Raw genomic sequence first — 15831 nt, 5'->3', positions numbered from 1 at the left:
AAAGCCATAACACCATCTTGCTTCATGTCTGCCAAGTGTCATTATACTTAAAAAATAGGAGCACAACCACAATTATAAAGAAAAATAGAAAAGAAATTTGAAATGTACTGAGATTAATAACAGATGAAATGAATCCTTTATCTATTGTAGCTCCATATAAACATGCTTGTGCAGTCATCCTTCATTTAAGTTTCAGTCTTACAAAAATAAAAATGAACTACACACTTAGCTCCATTACTGCATTATGAAGAAAATGACACATCTGTAATAATGATGGTTGTATTTATAAACTGCTTTAGAATTTCAATAAGCTCCCACTTTCCCACAATAAGAGGCAGCCCTCTAAATCTTGGAATCATTTAAGTTTATGCATTCTTATGGTATTTCATTTGGGAGTTATGAAGTGTGAAATATGCATCATGATGAGAAAACAATTATCTGGCACACCTGTTGTTTATGCATCTTGTATTTAAGCAGCACTTGTAGTGACTACTATTGCATTCCATTGGGAAATCCAAGATGAAGAGGCTTTAAAAGTTGACCTGATGACATGAACTTAAACTTTTATATGTAAAAGGTGGCCTCTACTCACCATATCCCATGCTGTGATAACATTAGAACAAACCCATGCTAAGTTTTTCTATCAGAATGCCATCGAGGAAGATTCTTCCATTAAGAAAGAAAACCTGGATGCAGGACTAAACTTAAATATAGCAAATATCTGTATCTAAAAAAAATGTAAATTTCAAAACCCAAAAACCTACCAGGCAAAATGGATCTGTTGGTCACACAAAACATAAATACAGAAGTAACTTAGAGAGTTCTAACAAAGCTTACAATCTAGAATCTCTATACATGGGTAAGTTGCTAATACAGTCAGCAAATAGAACAGGCTGAAATAGCATCCAACAGGTTAAGCCTTTTTATAAGTTAAATATAACTGTATGAAATAAAAAAAACAAAAACCTGTATCATTTAATGTTTATTAGATGCTTGAAGTACAAGGCAAGATTGAAAAAATATATAACAGCACCATTTCATACTGTAGAACTTGCATATTTTGCTTTGTCTCAAAAACGAGCAGTAAAATCTTACTTTTGTTGTGAGGGTTTATCACATTAGTACAGCCCCACAGTTTTCTTCACATTTGGTTACTCTGAAATACTGTCTTAAGAAAAATGCATATGTATTTCTTCAAAACTTCAAAAACCTTGCTATCTTCAGTCAATATTATTCCTACCTTCCTCAGCATCACTTGTGTCTTTCCTAAAGATTATTAGCTCATTTGATTAACTGGGTTTGGTGTCTCTGTGGCAATTTATTCTCATTAGGATAATGGAAAAACCTAAATTTTAGATTTGTCATCTGATAATTATAAATTTTAATTTGCATCACAAAATGTCAGGATTGTGTAGCTATTGAAATCTTTTCAGTGTTTTTCTTGGACCCTCTCAAGTCTGGTTAAGGTGCTTGGACACAGGAAATTCTAGTAGTTAGGGGTAATTTCCTCTACAAAGTATAATTCTCATCAGAAATGCCTAGTGGGCTTTAGTTAATATTTTCCTTTTGTTTGAGAGCAAATTGGTGAGAATTTGGGTGCTGAAATAAAGGACAACAGTCTGACAAGATTAGAAGATCACCAAAGCACACATTGCAGATGAAGCAGAGCTCTCAGGTCAGTTTATCAACTCCCCCTTAATAAATAATGCTCTCCACTGAATCTTTACCTGTGCTTTGCTTTTACTTTCCAATAACACCCTCCTTCTCCTCTGGTACATCAGGCCATGGTCTGTAACAAAATTTTTTGTGGTGTTCCTTTATCAGCCTGAATTAGATTTAGAGCTAGTTAATCATTCTGGCTAATGTTTTACTTTAAGAATAAAAGTTTTATAGTTTCTGTAGTGGGAATAAAAAAAAAAGTCAGGATTCACCCACGTTAGAAACTGATATTCTTGAGGGGTAATAAAAGCTCAGCCATTTCCCTCAAGGGATCTCACAAAGCTGCTTGGAGGTCCCCACACTGTGGTTGGGCTTTACACAGACCTCAGTCCCTCTAACTGGAGATGTCCTGGAGGGAACCACTGCTGTAGATGCTCCCAGAAATCTGCTTATATCAGAACCTCCTTCCAGAGCTGGCTGGATATCAGATGTCAGCCTAACTCAGGTATTATGCTGCTGCTCTTCATTCAAAGCTAGAAGTCATTTGGCTTAATTAAGGGACATTAGCCCTGTCTGAAGGAACTTCATCTATTTCCTTTCCTTCTCTCCTTACTGACTGGGTTCACCTATTCACCTAACCAGCAGGTTCTTATGAAATAGTTCTCTAATTTGGCTTTCACATATATTGGGAGCTGCAAACAGGTAAGCAAGAAATACAGTTTATAATGTATTATTGCAGGCTGATGATTTAAGGAGAAATTTGAAGCTTTGTATTTCTGCCTTCTCAGAGGTTGTTTGTGTGAGGACATGATGGAAATACAAGGTAGGTCCCAGGTCATTGGAAACAATGAGATAAGCATCTTCACCTGAAGAAATGTTCCTTTACATTGCTCTTGAAAGTCTCAAATTTTTTTGAGTGTTTCATTACCAGATCACTGTTTTGACTGCTGACACAGAGAAGCATTCTTATAATTTCTGACTGCCACAAGGCTGGATGCTCTTTCTTGGAATAGGATCTTCATGACAGTAATTGTACTTCCTTGGCAGCCTTGAGCTGGACAAAGCACTCCAGCAAGGCTATGAGAAATCTTTTGAGAACTGCAAATGGTGTAAAAACTATCACCTCACTTCTTAATAGGTGCTCTACTGGCAACAGGAATTCTTGGATAAAGTTTAATGTACTAGCCCAAACTTCATATATATCTCAAACATGCTTTAAATGCATGTGATTACCTTTTTGTCTGCTGATACAGTGATACAGCCCTTGAGACTGTCACAGCTTTTGAGCAATTTTCCATTACTGCTGAAATAATTACCAGATCTGAAATTAATTTCTCCTTCAAGCCACCAGTCCTCATTCCTGAGTAAGTAAATACCACTACAGACACTGTGAAACCTGACTTATATTTATGTGTTTACCAAGAAGAGAAGGACAGAGTTTGTTCTGGACTGGAACTTTCCAGAAGGTTTGCAGGTAAGACAAATCAATGTATACAAAGGAACAAATGTGAAGTAAGCAAATAAGCAGATCAACTGCAGGAGTTTTAAAACTTTAAATACAATTTGCTGCTCTTGGTCAGAAGGCTGCTTGCTCTCTGCAGAGCCTAGAGGCACAAGGCAGGAGTAGGAGCCATCTTCTGTCTGATGGGAATTCATAGAATCACAGAATTGGCTGGGTTGGAAGGGACCTCAGAGATCATCAAGTCCAACCCTTGATCCACTACTGCTGCAGTTACCAGCCCATGGCACCGAGTGCCACATCCAGTCTCTTTTTAAATATCTCCAGGGATGGAGAATCCACTACTTCCCTGGGCAGCCCATTCCAATGCCTGATCACTCTCTCCATAAAGAAATTCTTTCTAATATCTAACCTAAACTTCCCCTGGCACAACTTAAGACCGTGTCCTCTTGTCTTGTTGAAAGTCATCTGGGAAAAGAGACCAACCCCCACCTGGCTACACCCTCCTTTCAGGGAGTTGTAGAGAGTGATGAGGTCTCCCCTGAGCTGTCTCTTCTTTAGGCTGATCACCCCCAGCTCCCTCAGCCTCTCCTCATAGGGTCTGTGCTCGAGTCCCTTCACCAGCCTGGTTGCCCTAATTCTGCTGCTGCTCAGCATGGAAGATTCCAGTTTATTTCAATGTGCTTTGGACTGCTGACAAGCTGCTCTCTAAGTGTGTGATGATCTTTAGTTTCAAACCCTCAGTTACTTTCTGAACTACTTAAATTGTAGACTTGATTGCCTTTTAGAGATCTGCATTCAGATATCATCATGTCTAACCATGTCTGAACCTGGGGTCAGATTCTGAGGCCAGATATTCCATCTCCTTTTGTCAGGTGTTAGGGCAATTTATTGCCTTCTTTTTCTTCCCATATATAATAATGTCACTGGTGCAATTTACCCCTTCCTGCTAAGTTGTACTACTGTTTCCATCTAAGTATGTCCAGCTATGCTCTATCCCTTATGTTAGGTCATAGCTGCCAGCTTATTAAAAGAGCAGTTATAACAAAGTAGTTACTGTTTAAATTGACCTTCTGAGAATTCAGAAGACTTTGCTTAGCATTCTAGACAAATTTTTAGAAATAAAATTAAACAATTTGGATGGTCCATGTATAACAAATCACAGAACAGTTTGGGTTTGGGTTGGAAGGGATTTAATCTAGCTGAGAAACACATGAAATAGATGCTTCAAGAGTCCTCCCTGCTTTTTTTTTTTATTCTAGAGTTGATAAAGAAGAATTTTTATGATAGAAATAAAATGGCAATGAAAATATAATTTAAGATGAAAGACACTGTAAATCTTATGATTGGAAATATTATTTTATATTTACCCAACTATGAAAATTGTATTACTTATTTAATCAAATAAATCAACTCAACAAATGTTGGTACTTGCTGCTTTTTACTGCATTTCATTGAAGGATTTATAAAAAACTGTGGCAGAAAACCTAGAGAAAAGTGAAAGCAAGTCTTCATCCATGGGAAGAACTCAGCTACCAAATATATTGAATTTATGTTAACAGAGAAACACAATATAGACATATCTACCAGAAGGCAAATCCTGACCCCGGCTATTCTCACTGACTTTATAAAAGCCATCAGTGTGGTAAAAGAAAGATATGTAATCAGGTTTAATGTCATCAGTTATACTTTCAGGAAGTAAAAAAAGAAGGTGAGCTAGAGGAAAAATATCTGCAAGAAGATCTGTGCCTCAAGACTGAGCAGCCTATACCTGATTAAGTCTGTGAGACAACATAGCTCAGAAAAATTCTGTAATTGGGTGATTTTACCAGTCTAAAGTTTCTTTGAAGAAAACACCATGTCATTTAGAAAAAAAAAGAAGGCAACGACAGAAATATACTGATATTGACATTTACATTTAAAAATATTTCATAGGTACTATAAAAGGCTGTGAGCAAAGCAGAAATGCTACATTTCATCCAGGGCTTCTTATTCCTGCTGTTATCCACCCTTTGGATTTATCTTGCCCCTTCAGCAACCTTCTGTGTATCACCTTCACCATTTTCCCTCTTCAGTTCCAACTGGTTTCCCTCTACCTAATTTTATATCTAAAGACTATGATTCCCAAGTTTTTCTCCCACGGCCAGATGAAAAATAAGGTGGTCACTAAAATGGAGCTCCCAATCCTCCCCAAAATCTCTTGCTGTGACAGGAAGACTTTAGTATTATTAACTGAGGAAAATGGAGGCTGCTGGGGCAGAAACTATTCCTCTGTGCTAATTTTTAACTAAAATTATTATTATTCCTCAGATGGTGCTGAGACAGAAAGGCTTCCAAGGTTTCTTAATTTTAAGAAGATAGACTGAATAAATTAAAATTTAAAAAAAAAAGTAGGTGATCAGGCTCCTCTTTATTTATGTACCCTAATAGTGGCTGTGTAGAGCACATCCTTCAGTTAGAAAGATTATCTAGAAAAATACTGTCAGGCCCTTTGATTTAATGAATATATACACTTCTGGTAAATGCATAAAAGTGTAATACTTTTAATAATAGTTTCACAGTGAAGGATTCCTGAAAGTCATGACAACCTTACTCATAGTTTTGGTGGCTGTTTTTCTTTTGATCTGTTTGAGAAGGATGTGGAAAAGCAACACAGTGCAACCAGTAGGCTATAGAGGCCATTATTCTGCAGTCAAGATCTGAACACTGGTACCAATTTTTCATTTTAAAAACCTGTATGATCTGATTTCTAAGAAGACACTCACATCATGTATCATTTGCTTAAAGTCAAATATATAAAGAATAGGGCAACAGTGAAATTCTTGTATATTTTAAGAAATCTATGCTATATTGAAATCTAAGATGTCAAGAAATGTTTAGGTTTCAAAATAAGCTTACTCTTTAATAAAAGAGTCCTAAAGTCAGTTGCTGAATAGTGTGATGGTAATACAATCAAATCAGAGAAGTTGGTATGCACAAAAAATAACTAGTTATTTTTAGCTTGTATCCTCCTCTGCAGCATCCTTCAAGTTTTTAAAGTGTATGAACTGGGAATATTACTAGAATGAGATCAGCATGTAAATAAAATATAACTTTATTGCATCAGACAGTACAGGATGGGTGAAATTACACCTCCTCCCATTAGCAGAATTAACACATTCACTTTGATTAGGGTCATGATTTAACAGGAATGTCCTTAACCACATACTTTCTACTCTTCTGTAGACAGATATTTAGCTACTGCTCTAAATCTGGGATATGTGCATTTTGAAGAAGACAAAATCCAAACTGTGCTTCAGTTCTATGCAGGCACACAACAATATTTGCTAAATTTCAGTCCGAAGAATACACCCTTCTTCAGATTTTATATCTCAGACTGCAAGATCATTGACCAGACACCATTTATTCAAGTTCAGAGTAAAATGAGGGGTGATATATAAATTACTGGGAACTTTCAAATTTGGTAAAAATGACATATGAAGTGTTTGAAGAGAAGCTCTTCATTTTCTGAGGTAAGCAGTAAGTCCATGGATAAAACAGTAAATTTCACTGCTGTCTGGGAGACCTGGACTTTGAGAGTTATCTTAATTCTCTTCTTCTTCAGCCAATAAAGACAAAGGAAGTAAAAAGAGAGAAAACAATCTATACACATTAGCTCCAGCCAAACTGGAGCAGGAAGAACAATGGGAAACAGTTTGAATCCCTCAAGAAAAAGCAGGTGATGGGACTGTCAAAAGTGGAAGATGGGAGCAATAAAGGTCCATGCTGTAGTGGATGTGTCAGAAACTCTGAATGCATAGAGAGAAATCAGTCTATGAAGGAAAGAAAGAAGGGGACAAGAGAGAAGAAATCAGGAGACAGTCCTGACAGAGTAATACCTAAATCAACATAAATCAAGAGACAGAACAAGAACCTGAGATACCTGTGATGGTGACCTGGCACCAGCCTGCCTGTGCTTTAGAGTTTTACAGTAAGTTTAGCTATTGGCCCTCATCTCAGTGATTCCTTCATCTTTGAACACCAGTTGGTGAGCACATCTTTGTTCCTTCATCAACAGCCCAAGCTGATGAGAGTTATAGCAACTCTCAGATGCCAATTTTACCTTGAGATAATTTTTTTTAACCTTGAGATAATTTTACCTTGAGATACAGATGCAGAGCATCAGAGATTTAAAATCACTTTTACTGGACATGAATCAGATTTCTACTCCAAAATAAATTAAGTGTTCTCTAATAAGAAATAACTTAGATTGCTAGAACCAGAATTTGGCCTATTGTTAGAAACCTGCCACATTTTAATTAGACCTCATTTACTGTTCTGCTAGCTCATGGTCAGATTTGTTGGAACATCTGTAAAGCCATTCTACTTCCACAAAAGGATGACAAAGCGATGGATTAATTCACAGTAATGGACTTTGCCAAATGAAAAGGGATACTCATTATTCCAGAATGGCAAAGGAGTAGGAGTCAATTGGTTCCTCAGCTATATCCTCACATAAAATGTTGGGGGGGGGAGGAAGGGGGAATCACTCTATGCCTTTGAAGATGTACTTAGGTCCTTGTAACACATATGGCAAAAGTTAAATAAATGGGCTGTCTTCCCACAGGAAATTACACTGTTCACCATCAAGAAGAATGCTAAGGAATTCAAGCTTCTCCCCTGCAGAGGGATAATGAACCCATATAATTCCATTTATCACAGTGAAGAAGCACCTAAAAGACTAAGTTACTCTGCAGGTGTGCTACTTTCTCCACATTTGCGCATAATATGTACTCATAGCTCACTGGCATGTGCTTTGAGTTTCAATGATAGCAGACTATAGGTAAAGGATATTCTAATATATTACATCTAGGAACTGTCATTTCCTCCTTATTGACATGACCTTAAAAAGAAGAAAAATACTGTATAATTCTCATAGATATAAAGCTCATTGTTGTCCTTTTGCAACGGCCATTCCTTACCTGAAGAAGGAGGTCAGAAGCTGGTCTGACTCTCTGCTGGAAGAGCACACTTAATGTTCGATTCTGTTGTTCCAAATCAAAAACCCTCGTTTTCAGCTTTATGCATTCCTCCCTCAGATCCTGCAGCACAAGTGAAAAGAGGAAGATTAAAAAGCAGGTAACAGAAGTACTTAAAAACCTCTAAGTAATGACAGATACCAAGACAAAATGCATATGCAACTTTTAAAACAGTAGAAATCAGAGAAATGTGCTGCTACATTTTGTCTGGTTGTTTGATCATCACCTGATAACATTAAAAAAATCTTATAATGAGACAAAATAGTTACCTGACATATCCTTTGAGTATTATGTTAGTATTAGAAGCGACTTTGCCAGCAATGTGTTTCATTTTGCAGACGACATAATGCAGGAAGCAGCAATTAGGTTATAAATAATGTAGTAAGCATATGCTAAGAAAAAATCATAAGCTAGAGCAAACCAGGAGGAAGTTCAAAGTGATATTATGCCTTCAAGGTACTTTTCTGAAGTTTGAGCCTCTCCTTGCTTTTTTTTGCCATACCCAAGTCAGCATAGTTGGCTGGCATATTGTGGATGGTCTCTTTCTTTCCCCTGTAACTTGCAGAGCTGGCTAGAAGACAGTGAGATGCTAATGCACCAGACAAGTGGTAGCATGATCCTGTCTGACATTTCCAACATGAAGAACCAAAAAGCCTTAAAACAGGCCAGTGGGAGTCTAGGTGGAGTTTAAAACCTCTGCATCTTCAGGCAAGGGACATTACTGTTTCAAAACTGAAAGATCCAGGTCTTTTAGCCAAGGCTGAGTCAAGTTCATCATGAACAAGCCATTAATGGCTTTCAGATACAGCAAGTATCTATCTCCAAGACAAGACCTGCTTTTCCTGGACACTTGAAGATACACAGGATTCTATCAGAAGAAGGATTTTGGAGAGCAGAATCTGACACTCATCCTTTCAGCACAATTTGTGCATTGTCCATTCTGAGGTGTGAGACCTTAATAAATCAGCATTAACAGTGTCATCAGATCAAAAGATTACCTTTGGGAATATTAAGATGCAGCCATATCTAGCTTTGTCTTCTAAAAAAGCCTCAATCTCCAAAATAGTCTCCCCTGTACTTTGAAATTTAGGACAGCTGCTTCCCTGTAGTATTGCCTATTACTTTCCCCCATATCAAGGTGGAAAAGCAAGCCTCTGGATCCCCATATGCTGTTCTGTCAGTACCATTATCAACATGGTGACCTAACCTATGGAAAAACAACTTCAGAGGAGGAAATTGTAGTCAAATGTTGCTTAAATTCTTCCCTACAGTTGGTCTGCTTTCCACTGTAACCAGCACTGAGGTTGTAAACATCTTTTTATGCATACAGTATGTATAAAATTTTATAATGCAACTGAATGAATGTGGGTTTTTTCTCCTCATAGTTTCTTTTTTTTTTGTTTTTTTGGGTGGCTGTTGAAGTGAAACGGCTCGAGCCTTTGAACAGGATCGCCCAAAAATCTTGAGTTTGATCTTCTGTAAAGCTTTTATTTCTGTCACTGAGACCTCTTATCTCTGATCTTACACAAGGCAATCTCTATTAGGAAACTGCAAGCATCAAGACCCATCATTATCTGCCTTTCACAAATAATCAGAAAATTTCAAACAGAGCCTTAGATGTTACAGCAGTGTTTAACATTTCAACACTGCTAAGTGCAGTGAAAGAGAAAAATGATTCACAGGAACTGACAATGTAGAAAAAGATTTAAATCTTGGCAACATCTCTGCTTAAAACCTTCCTATTTTGCAGTTTTAAAACCATAAGGTTTATGTTTCAAACTTTAGACTTTCTGTAAAAAGTGAAATGTAAGATAGATAATTGCCAGCCCAGATGCTATAAACTGTGCCAATGGTAACACCATCCATAGTCTAGAGGAGAAATGAGGCACATTAAGGTAGCAGTATTCTGGTAAAATAAAGTCTGAATTTAGAAAGCTGAAGTCTTAAAATTACCAATTAATACAACTACCAAATAGCTGAAGCATATCATTCCTCTCCTGTGGGCAAAATGACTAGCTATTAAGATAGTAATCTCCCAAATATCTAAGGTATTCCTGTGTTCTCACTCCAGTAATGCCCAAGCAGCTCTCAATTCTTCATTATCCTCTTCATTATGAGTCACTCATCTCCAAATGGAATTCAGTGCCTCCATTTAAAGTTCCAGAAATACTCTGCTCTTCCTCTAAATACGCTGCTTCTTTTTCAACACTGAATTTAAATTTTTAAAATTTTATTTCATTGACAAAAATGCAGAAGAAATAACTTGCATAGAGAACCCAGAGTAAAAAGTATTTTTCTGAGTACCTACCTGTATGCAAAGAGCAGCTACACAGATCACAGAACAATTTCATTAATGGTGTAACTAAAACTCCCAACTGCTGATCCAGGTCTTACATGGAAAAACGTAAAAAATTAAATAAAGATTTCTGTTCCCAGCACTCTTAGCATCTCATGTGAAACAAGAAGTTTTCAATGGAAGGAGATAGAATGGATGTTTCCAGTAAGTATCAAGAGTATACACATTTGTCTCAAATAAATTTGTTGGCTTTCTGACTTCTTAAATTTCCCAGAGGTGAAATTTTCTATTAGTAAGTCATAGAAAATCCATATAATTTTGCTGCACAGGATGGTGAAACTTTGCTGTGTGGTTAATTCAGCACAAATCTCAATTTAATATAGTTTCTTCATAGTCAAAGTAAAAAAAAAAAAAAAAAAAAATCTTCTCATATTATAGGAATTCTATACGTATTATAACAAATTATGCACTTGAAAAGTGCACAGTTAAGACTATAATTCCATTTCAAGGTTTCAGTGACATTGATAAATCACTCAAGCTTTGCTCACTCAATTTGTGTCACCAGAATCTCTCGGTGGAATCAGAGCCTTTCCCCATACTGGCGAGTACCCAGTGCTTCAGTCGTTCCATTACAGCATGTACTTCATTTAAACAAAAATTAGTCCTTGAGGGACAATTTCAAACCCACAGCAAAGCCCACGCAGCCTGCGTTACTGCACAAAATCATTCTTCTCTGTTTTCTGAAAGCTCTCAGCTTTTCTTCATGGCTCACCATGCCCCAGAGGTGTGTTATCTCACTGTGGCATGACTGCCTCTGTCTTACTGCTCAGTTGCACCACGAGAGATTTATCTGTTTACTGGTTACTATGTGGGGTCTGATATCTACCTATTGGAGACTGTGTGAGGAGTTCAATTTCCTCTTTATTTTATGCTATTGTGTTCCTGTCTTTCCTTATAAAAGGACTTGTATGAATGGTGTCAGGAGCATTCTAACAGTTAATACTCATTAGCATTTAGAAGAGTACCCTCTTTGCTCTTTCTATGGATATTAAATTAACTGTTATTACTCAGTAATAGGTAAGCAGCTGTTAAAGCTCATCAATACCAAGTAAATCACTTTTTAAAATGTATTCAAATCGGGTTTTATTTTATCCATATGAACTCCTTGGTTCCTATGGGTTTGGGAGGATTCATTACTGAGAAAGTCTGTAGTTAGCAAAATGTCTGATGTCTTTGCAAAGAGACTTAGGAAGCTTTTCTCTTCACTTGAGGAACAACTACAATATTCCCAAACTAGAGATTAATACATTGAGATTAACCCTCTGGTAAATATTAAATCACATATGGTTTTATATTACAAAATGTGAACTAGGTTTTTGTGGGCATTGTTATGAGAATATTTCTCCATTTCCATTTAAGCTGTACTGAAATACAGATTTGGGATTCTTTTTAAAAATAGCTGAAGTTAGGTTTCTAAAAGGTGTCACAACAATAGCTCTGCAGACTGCAGACCTCTGAAGATACACAGCCCATAGAGCATATGTGTATCCATAGTACAGGAGGAGTGACACAGCACAGATAACAGCAGGGCAAGATTCCCCATATGTTGTATTTTGCACAAATCACCTCCAAGCTACAATACTTTCAATTGCTGTAAGGCAATTTTACTCTTCCAGAGTAAAACACTTTGCTGTGCATCAAAAAAATGTAGGATTGAACACTGATACTTTCAGCCCCAACCTGTGGTAAGAGCTCTGTGGCTGTTTTGTAGCCACAGCTGTCAAGTGCAGAGATTTAGGGAATGTTATTACTTCTGGATTCCTGATGCTAGCTTGGCCCACAGGAATGTGTTATCTATATAATGGGCAACTGCATCTCCAGGGTCTTGCATCATTGACCTACAGGTCATCTGGACATCTCTGTCTTCAGGGCAGGATACCCAAGACCAGACTCAATGGGGTCAAAACACCTTTCTGTGCATCTTTTAGTATATCCATAATGTCAAAAAACTGCTTCACAGCAAATCTCACAGGCAAGGACCTGAGAAGGGTATCCAGCCTTCTCCCTGATTTCCAGACAGTCAAATGCAACCTTGGGCACCTATTTACCATTCACTTAGGTGCAGACAGTCATGGGTATGGCCATTTGTCTATCCTGCTCTCAGGGCACACTCCCCCCCTTTTAGGAGTTGAGGTTAAGGTCATCTTGTTCACATCTGAGCCACACAGTAGCCACCTTGCAGCTAAGCAGCACTTTGCCTCCTGGATCCTTGAGCTGTGTCCTAACCCCCTGGGTTTGGCTTTGCTCAGACCTGCTCAGTGACCACAGAACCCTGACACTTGGTGCTCAGCATCTTCCCTGCCCAACTCCTTTGCTGGGTGTTGTGCTGTTCTGAATGATGTTCCCAATGGAACCTTTGGAGCCAGTCCTCAAAAATCTATTCCAGTACTTTGCTATAGTTTCATCCAGAAAGATTTTCATCATGTGGCAGAGGGTTTTGATTATCTTAACTTGGCGTTTCTTGCTGCATTTTAAGAACATCATTTCTTGTCCTGGCATTCAGTGGAGACAGAAGAGTTTATATTCTTCTTTGCACTATAAGCACTAAAAGACTGTATTTATGTCTTTTTTCCAGACTTGTCTTTTTAAAGCTAAATGATCCAAAGCATTTTAATAATCTCACATTCATCAAGTGGTCTAGATCTCATAAAGGATCATTTCATGAATATTGAAGGGCTTCATAGATTATCATTATAGATCTTTATATTTTGTTTGTCTTCTCCACCACCTCCTCCCTCTTCAACAAAATGTCATCATGGAGTCATATTCAACTCAAAGAACACTTTTTTGTAGAACTGTCCAACAAGTTATTCCCCATCCTCTCTGGGCAGCTGATTATTTCTCCTTATCTGTATTACCTTGCTTTTCTCTCAGTTTGTTCTTTTTTTTTCCAGATAGCCTTCATTTTACCAATCTTATTTTTAATTTTACTCCTCCCACCCCATCTAAACCAATGCGACACTTCACACGCAACAATTTGGAGTGTGAACAGACACTTTAGTCATGACCTGACCCTGAACAGACCCTGAAAGGTCTGCAAGCACCCTACAAGAATTTTCCCTGAGCAGTACTTCCCCTGCTTACCCAGGTGAATGGAGCAGGAAGAAAACAAAAGGTTTTTTGAAACAAAATACCCATACTCTATTCCAGGTTGCCAGCCCATGAGCAGAGCATCTGAACGTGCATTCTGCACATGGAGCCTTCTCTTTCTCTCAGGTCCACCCCAGGAAGTCTTCCCAGCTCTTGACATGCACTGTAATTTATCTGTTTTATGTTCTACAGGAACTGACTGTGGGAGTGACATAACTCATTAGGGATAAGGAGTGGAAAAAAATCACCATCTGGAGGAAGGCTTTGCAGATTATATTGTCTCAATATAGATAAATAATACAAAATTGGATACTGGTCCTAAATGATCCAGCCTGAGGACTGAACAGCCACACAGATTTTTTGCTCACTGGGGTTGCAAAACACTTGACTTTGGGCCTGACATGTGGCAGCCTTGCTAATCACATGTGTGAGCACAGTTTAAAGATGTATACTATATAAGAATATACATCTCTCAAGTGAACAATGAACTGCAAGCTTTAAGCTACACTGCAATATAACTGCACCTTACCTTCTGAGTAAGCAGAGCCTGAACAACCTGGTTAGCTACCTGAAATAAATAAATAAAATAGTTTAAGGATAAAGTATAAGTATAAAGTAGTTTAAGTATGTTATCATGTCTTTTTATGCATAACAACACCCTCTTCTGTGGATTTGCACTCCACTTTACATCTACAACCACCACCAATTCCAGTATTTTTGTTACTTACTATTATTTTCATCACATAATGCTAACAAGAATATCAGAAATGCCCATTAACTACTTCTGTTCTGGTCCTCCTTATAAACACTGCATTGTATGAGTTGCAGTATGATACGATGGACATTTGTTTTTTATGTCATCTGTTCTTTGGACTAGATTAAAACTTCCCAGTCCTATATGCAGCTGGTTTGCATCAGCATGCATTGAATGAATTCACTAGAGCTGATTTTTGCCAGCTGAAGATGGAGTCTTCAATGTTTTCATGAAGTTTAATTATTTCTTGATTCAATATTGACAAAATGGTACATCTTTCATGACAAGGAGAAACCATAAAGTACAACAGAAAATTAAAGTACCTACTGTCATCAGAATGGGGTTGGATGACATTCACACCACACACCTTAATTGACTTGAGTGAGATTACACACCATTGATTAGTACAACTATATATTCAACAGGGAATTTTGGAAGTTATTTACTTTATACATCCTTTCTGAGTTATATTTACCAGCAGGAATAGGGGCCGGGAAGGGGATAAAGGAGGGTCAGAAAGAGGGACTTAGATAAGATAAGATTAGATAAGACTTAGATAAGATTTTCTTGATGACATTTAGTTTCTATGTTACATTTCCACTGGAATTTAGAACAATATATGCATTTGCTATCACACAAGCTGTTTGCCTATAACTTTTCCTCTTGCATTTAGGCAGAGAAACTTGAGATCCCACTCTGCAAAGAGAGAAGTTACGGTTCCTGGTTGGGTTTTGGCTTAAGAAGCAGAAAAAGTGTATGCAGATATCACCATATCTGCATTGATCCTTCTTATTAAAGAATTAAAGAAAACACACCATGGATGAGTTGGGAGGAAAGAGTTAAACATCATTAATTTCTGCCTTAATTTCTGTTCGGTTCCTTTAGATCTAAAAGCTGCATTTGATTCGTATTCTCATAAAATTGCCTTGTATTAATTTTCTTCTCCAAACTGTCCCTAACTTAAGGCAGCCCATGGAACAATGGTTACATAAAATAGCTCTATACATAATATTAGAATGGTTGTAACCAATAAAAGTAAATATGTTACAGATTTGAAAAACCATGTGCCTTGCCCTGTAGGCTTTCAGGATCTACATCTGACAAGTGTTGTTTCTGGCATGTACTTTTAACATCTGTTTGCTCTACCTGAAAATTGAACAAATCATACTGAAGATATTATTTCTGTACTTTCTGACATGGAATTACTTCACCAAGGAAGAACTAAAAGGTTCTTTGAAGCGGGTACCAGTCATTCACAACAGAATAGCCTACAAAATTACTCCTATAGCTTTATATATTGCACAGAGGAGTGTAAATGGCATAATCTTCCAAATGGGAAAAAAAAATGAATGTGCTGATGGTTATATGACAAATTTTCCAGCTCAGTGTGTATGAAGTTAGGTATCCAAATGGAAGCACCTGCTGGTGATCCTGAGCTACCACAGAGCTCAAGAAGAGAGATATGTAACTTCTTTTTTCCCAGAATGAGGTTATT

At 37.4% G+C, this 15831-nt stretch overlaps 1 protein-coding gene across 1 annotated transcript in view; it reads right to left on the bottom strand.

Annotated features, from left to right (window-relative positions):
• The window catches only part of NCKAP5 (NCK associated protein 5), a 348475-nt gene that overhangs the window by 74648 nt on the left and 257996 nt on the right, over positions 1-15831 (bottom strand). Inside the window, exons 8-9 of the mRNA XM_030454353.1 lie at positions 14112-14150; positions 8080-8199 (exon numbers count right to left, since the gene is read on the bottom strand). Of these exons, the coding sequence (XP_030310213.1) occupies positions 8080-8199; positions 14112-14150 (159 nt within the window). The remainder of the gene's footprint in view (positions 1-8079; positions 8200-14111; positions 14151-15831) is intronic.

The sequence above is a fragment of the Calypte anna genome, chromosome 7, assembly GCF_003957555.1.
Source record: "Calypte anna isolate BGI_N300 chromosome 7, bCalAnn1_v1.p, whole genome shotgun sequence".
NCBI lineage: Eukaryota > Metazoa > Chordata > Aves > Apodiformes > Trochilidae > Calypte > Calypte anna.
The sequence above is the reverse complement of the archived record's forward strand: the minus strand, read 5'-3'. Positions and strand labels throughout refer to the sequence as shown.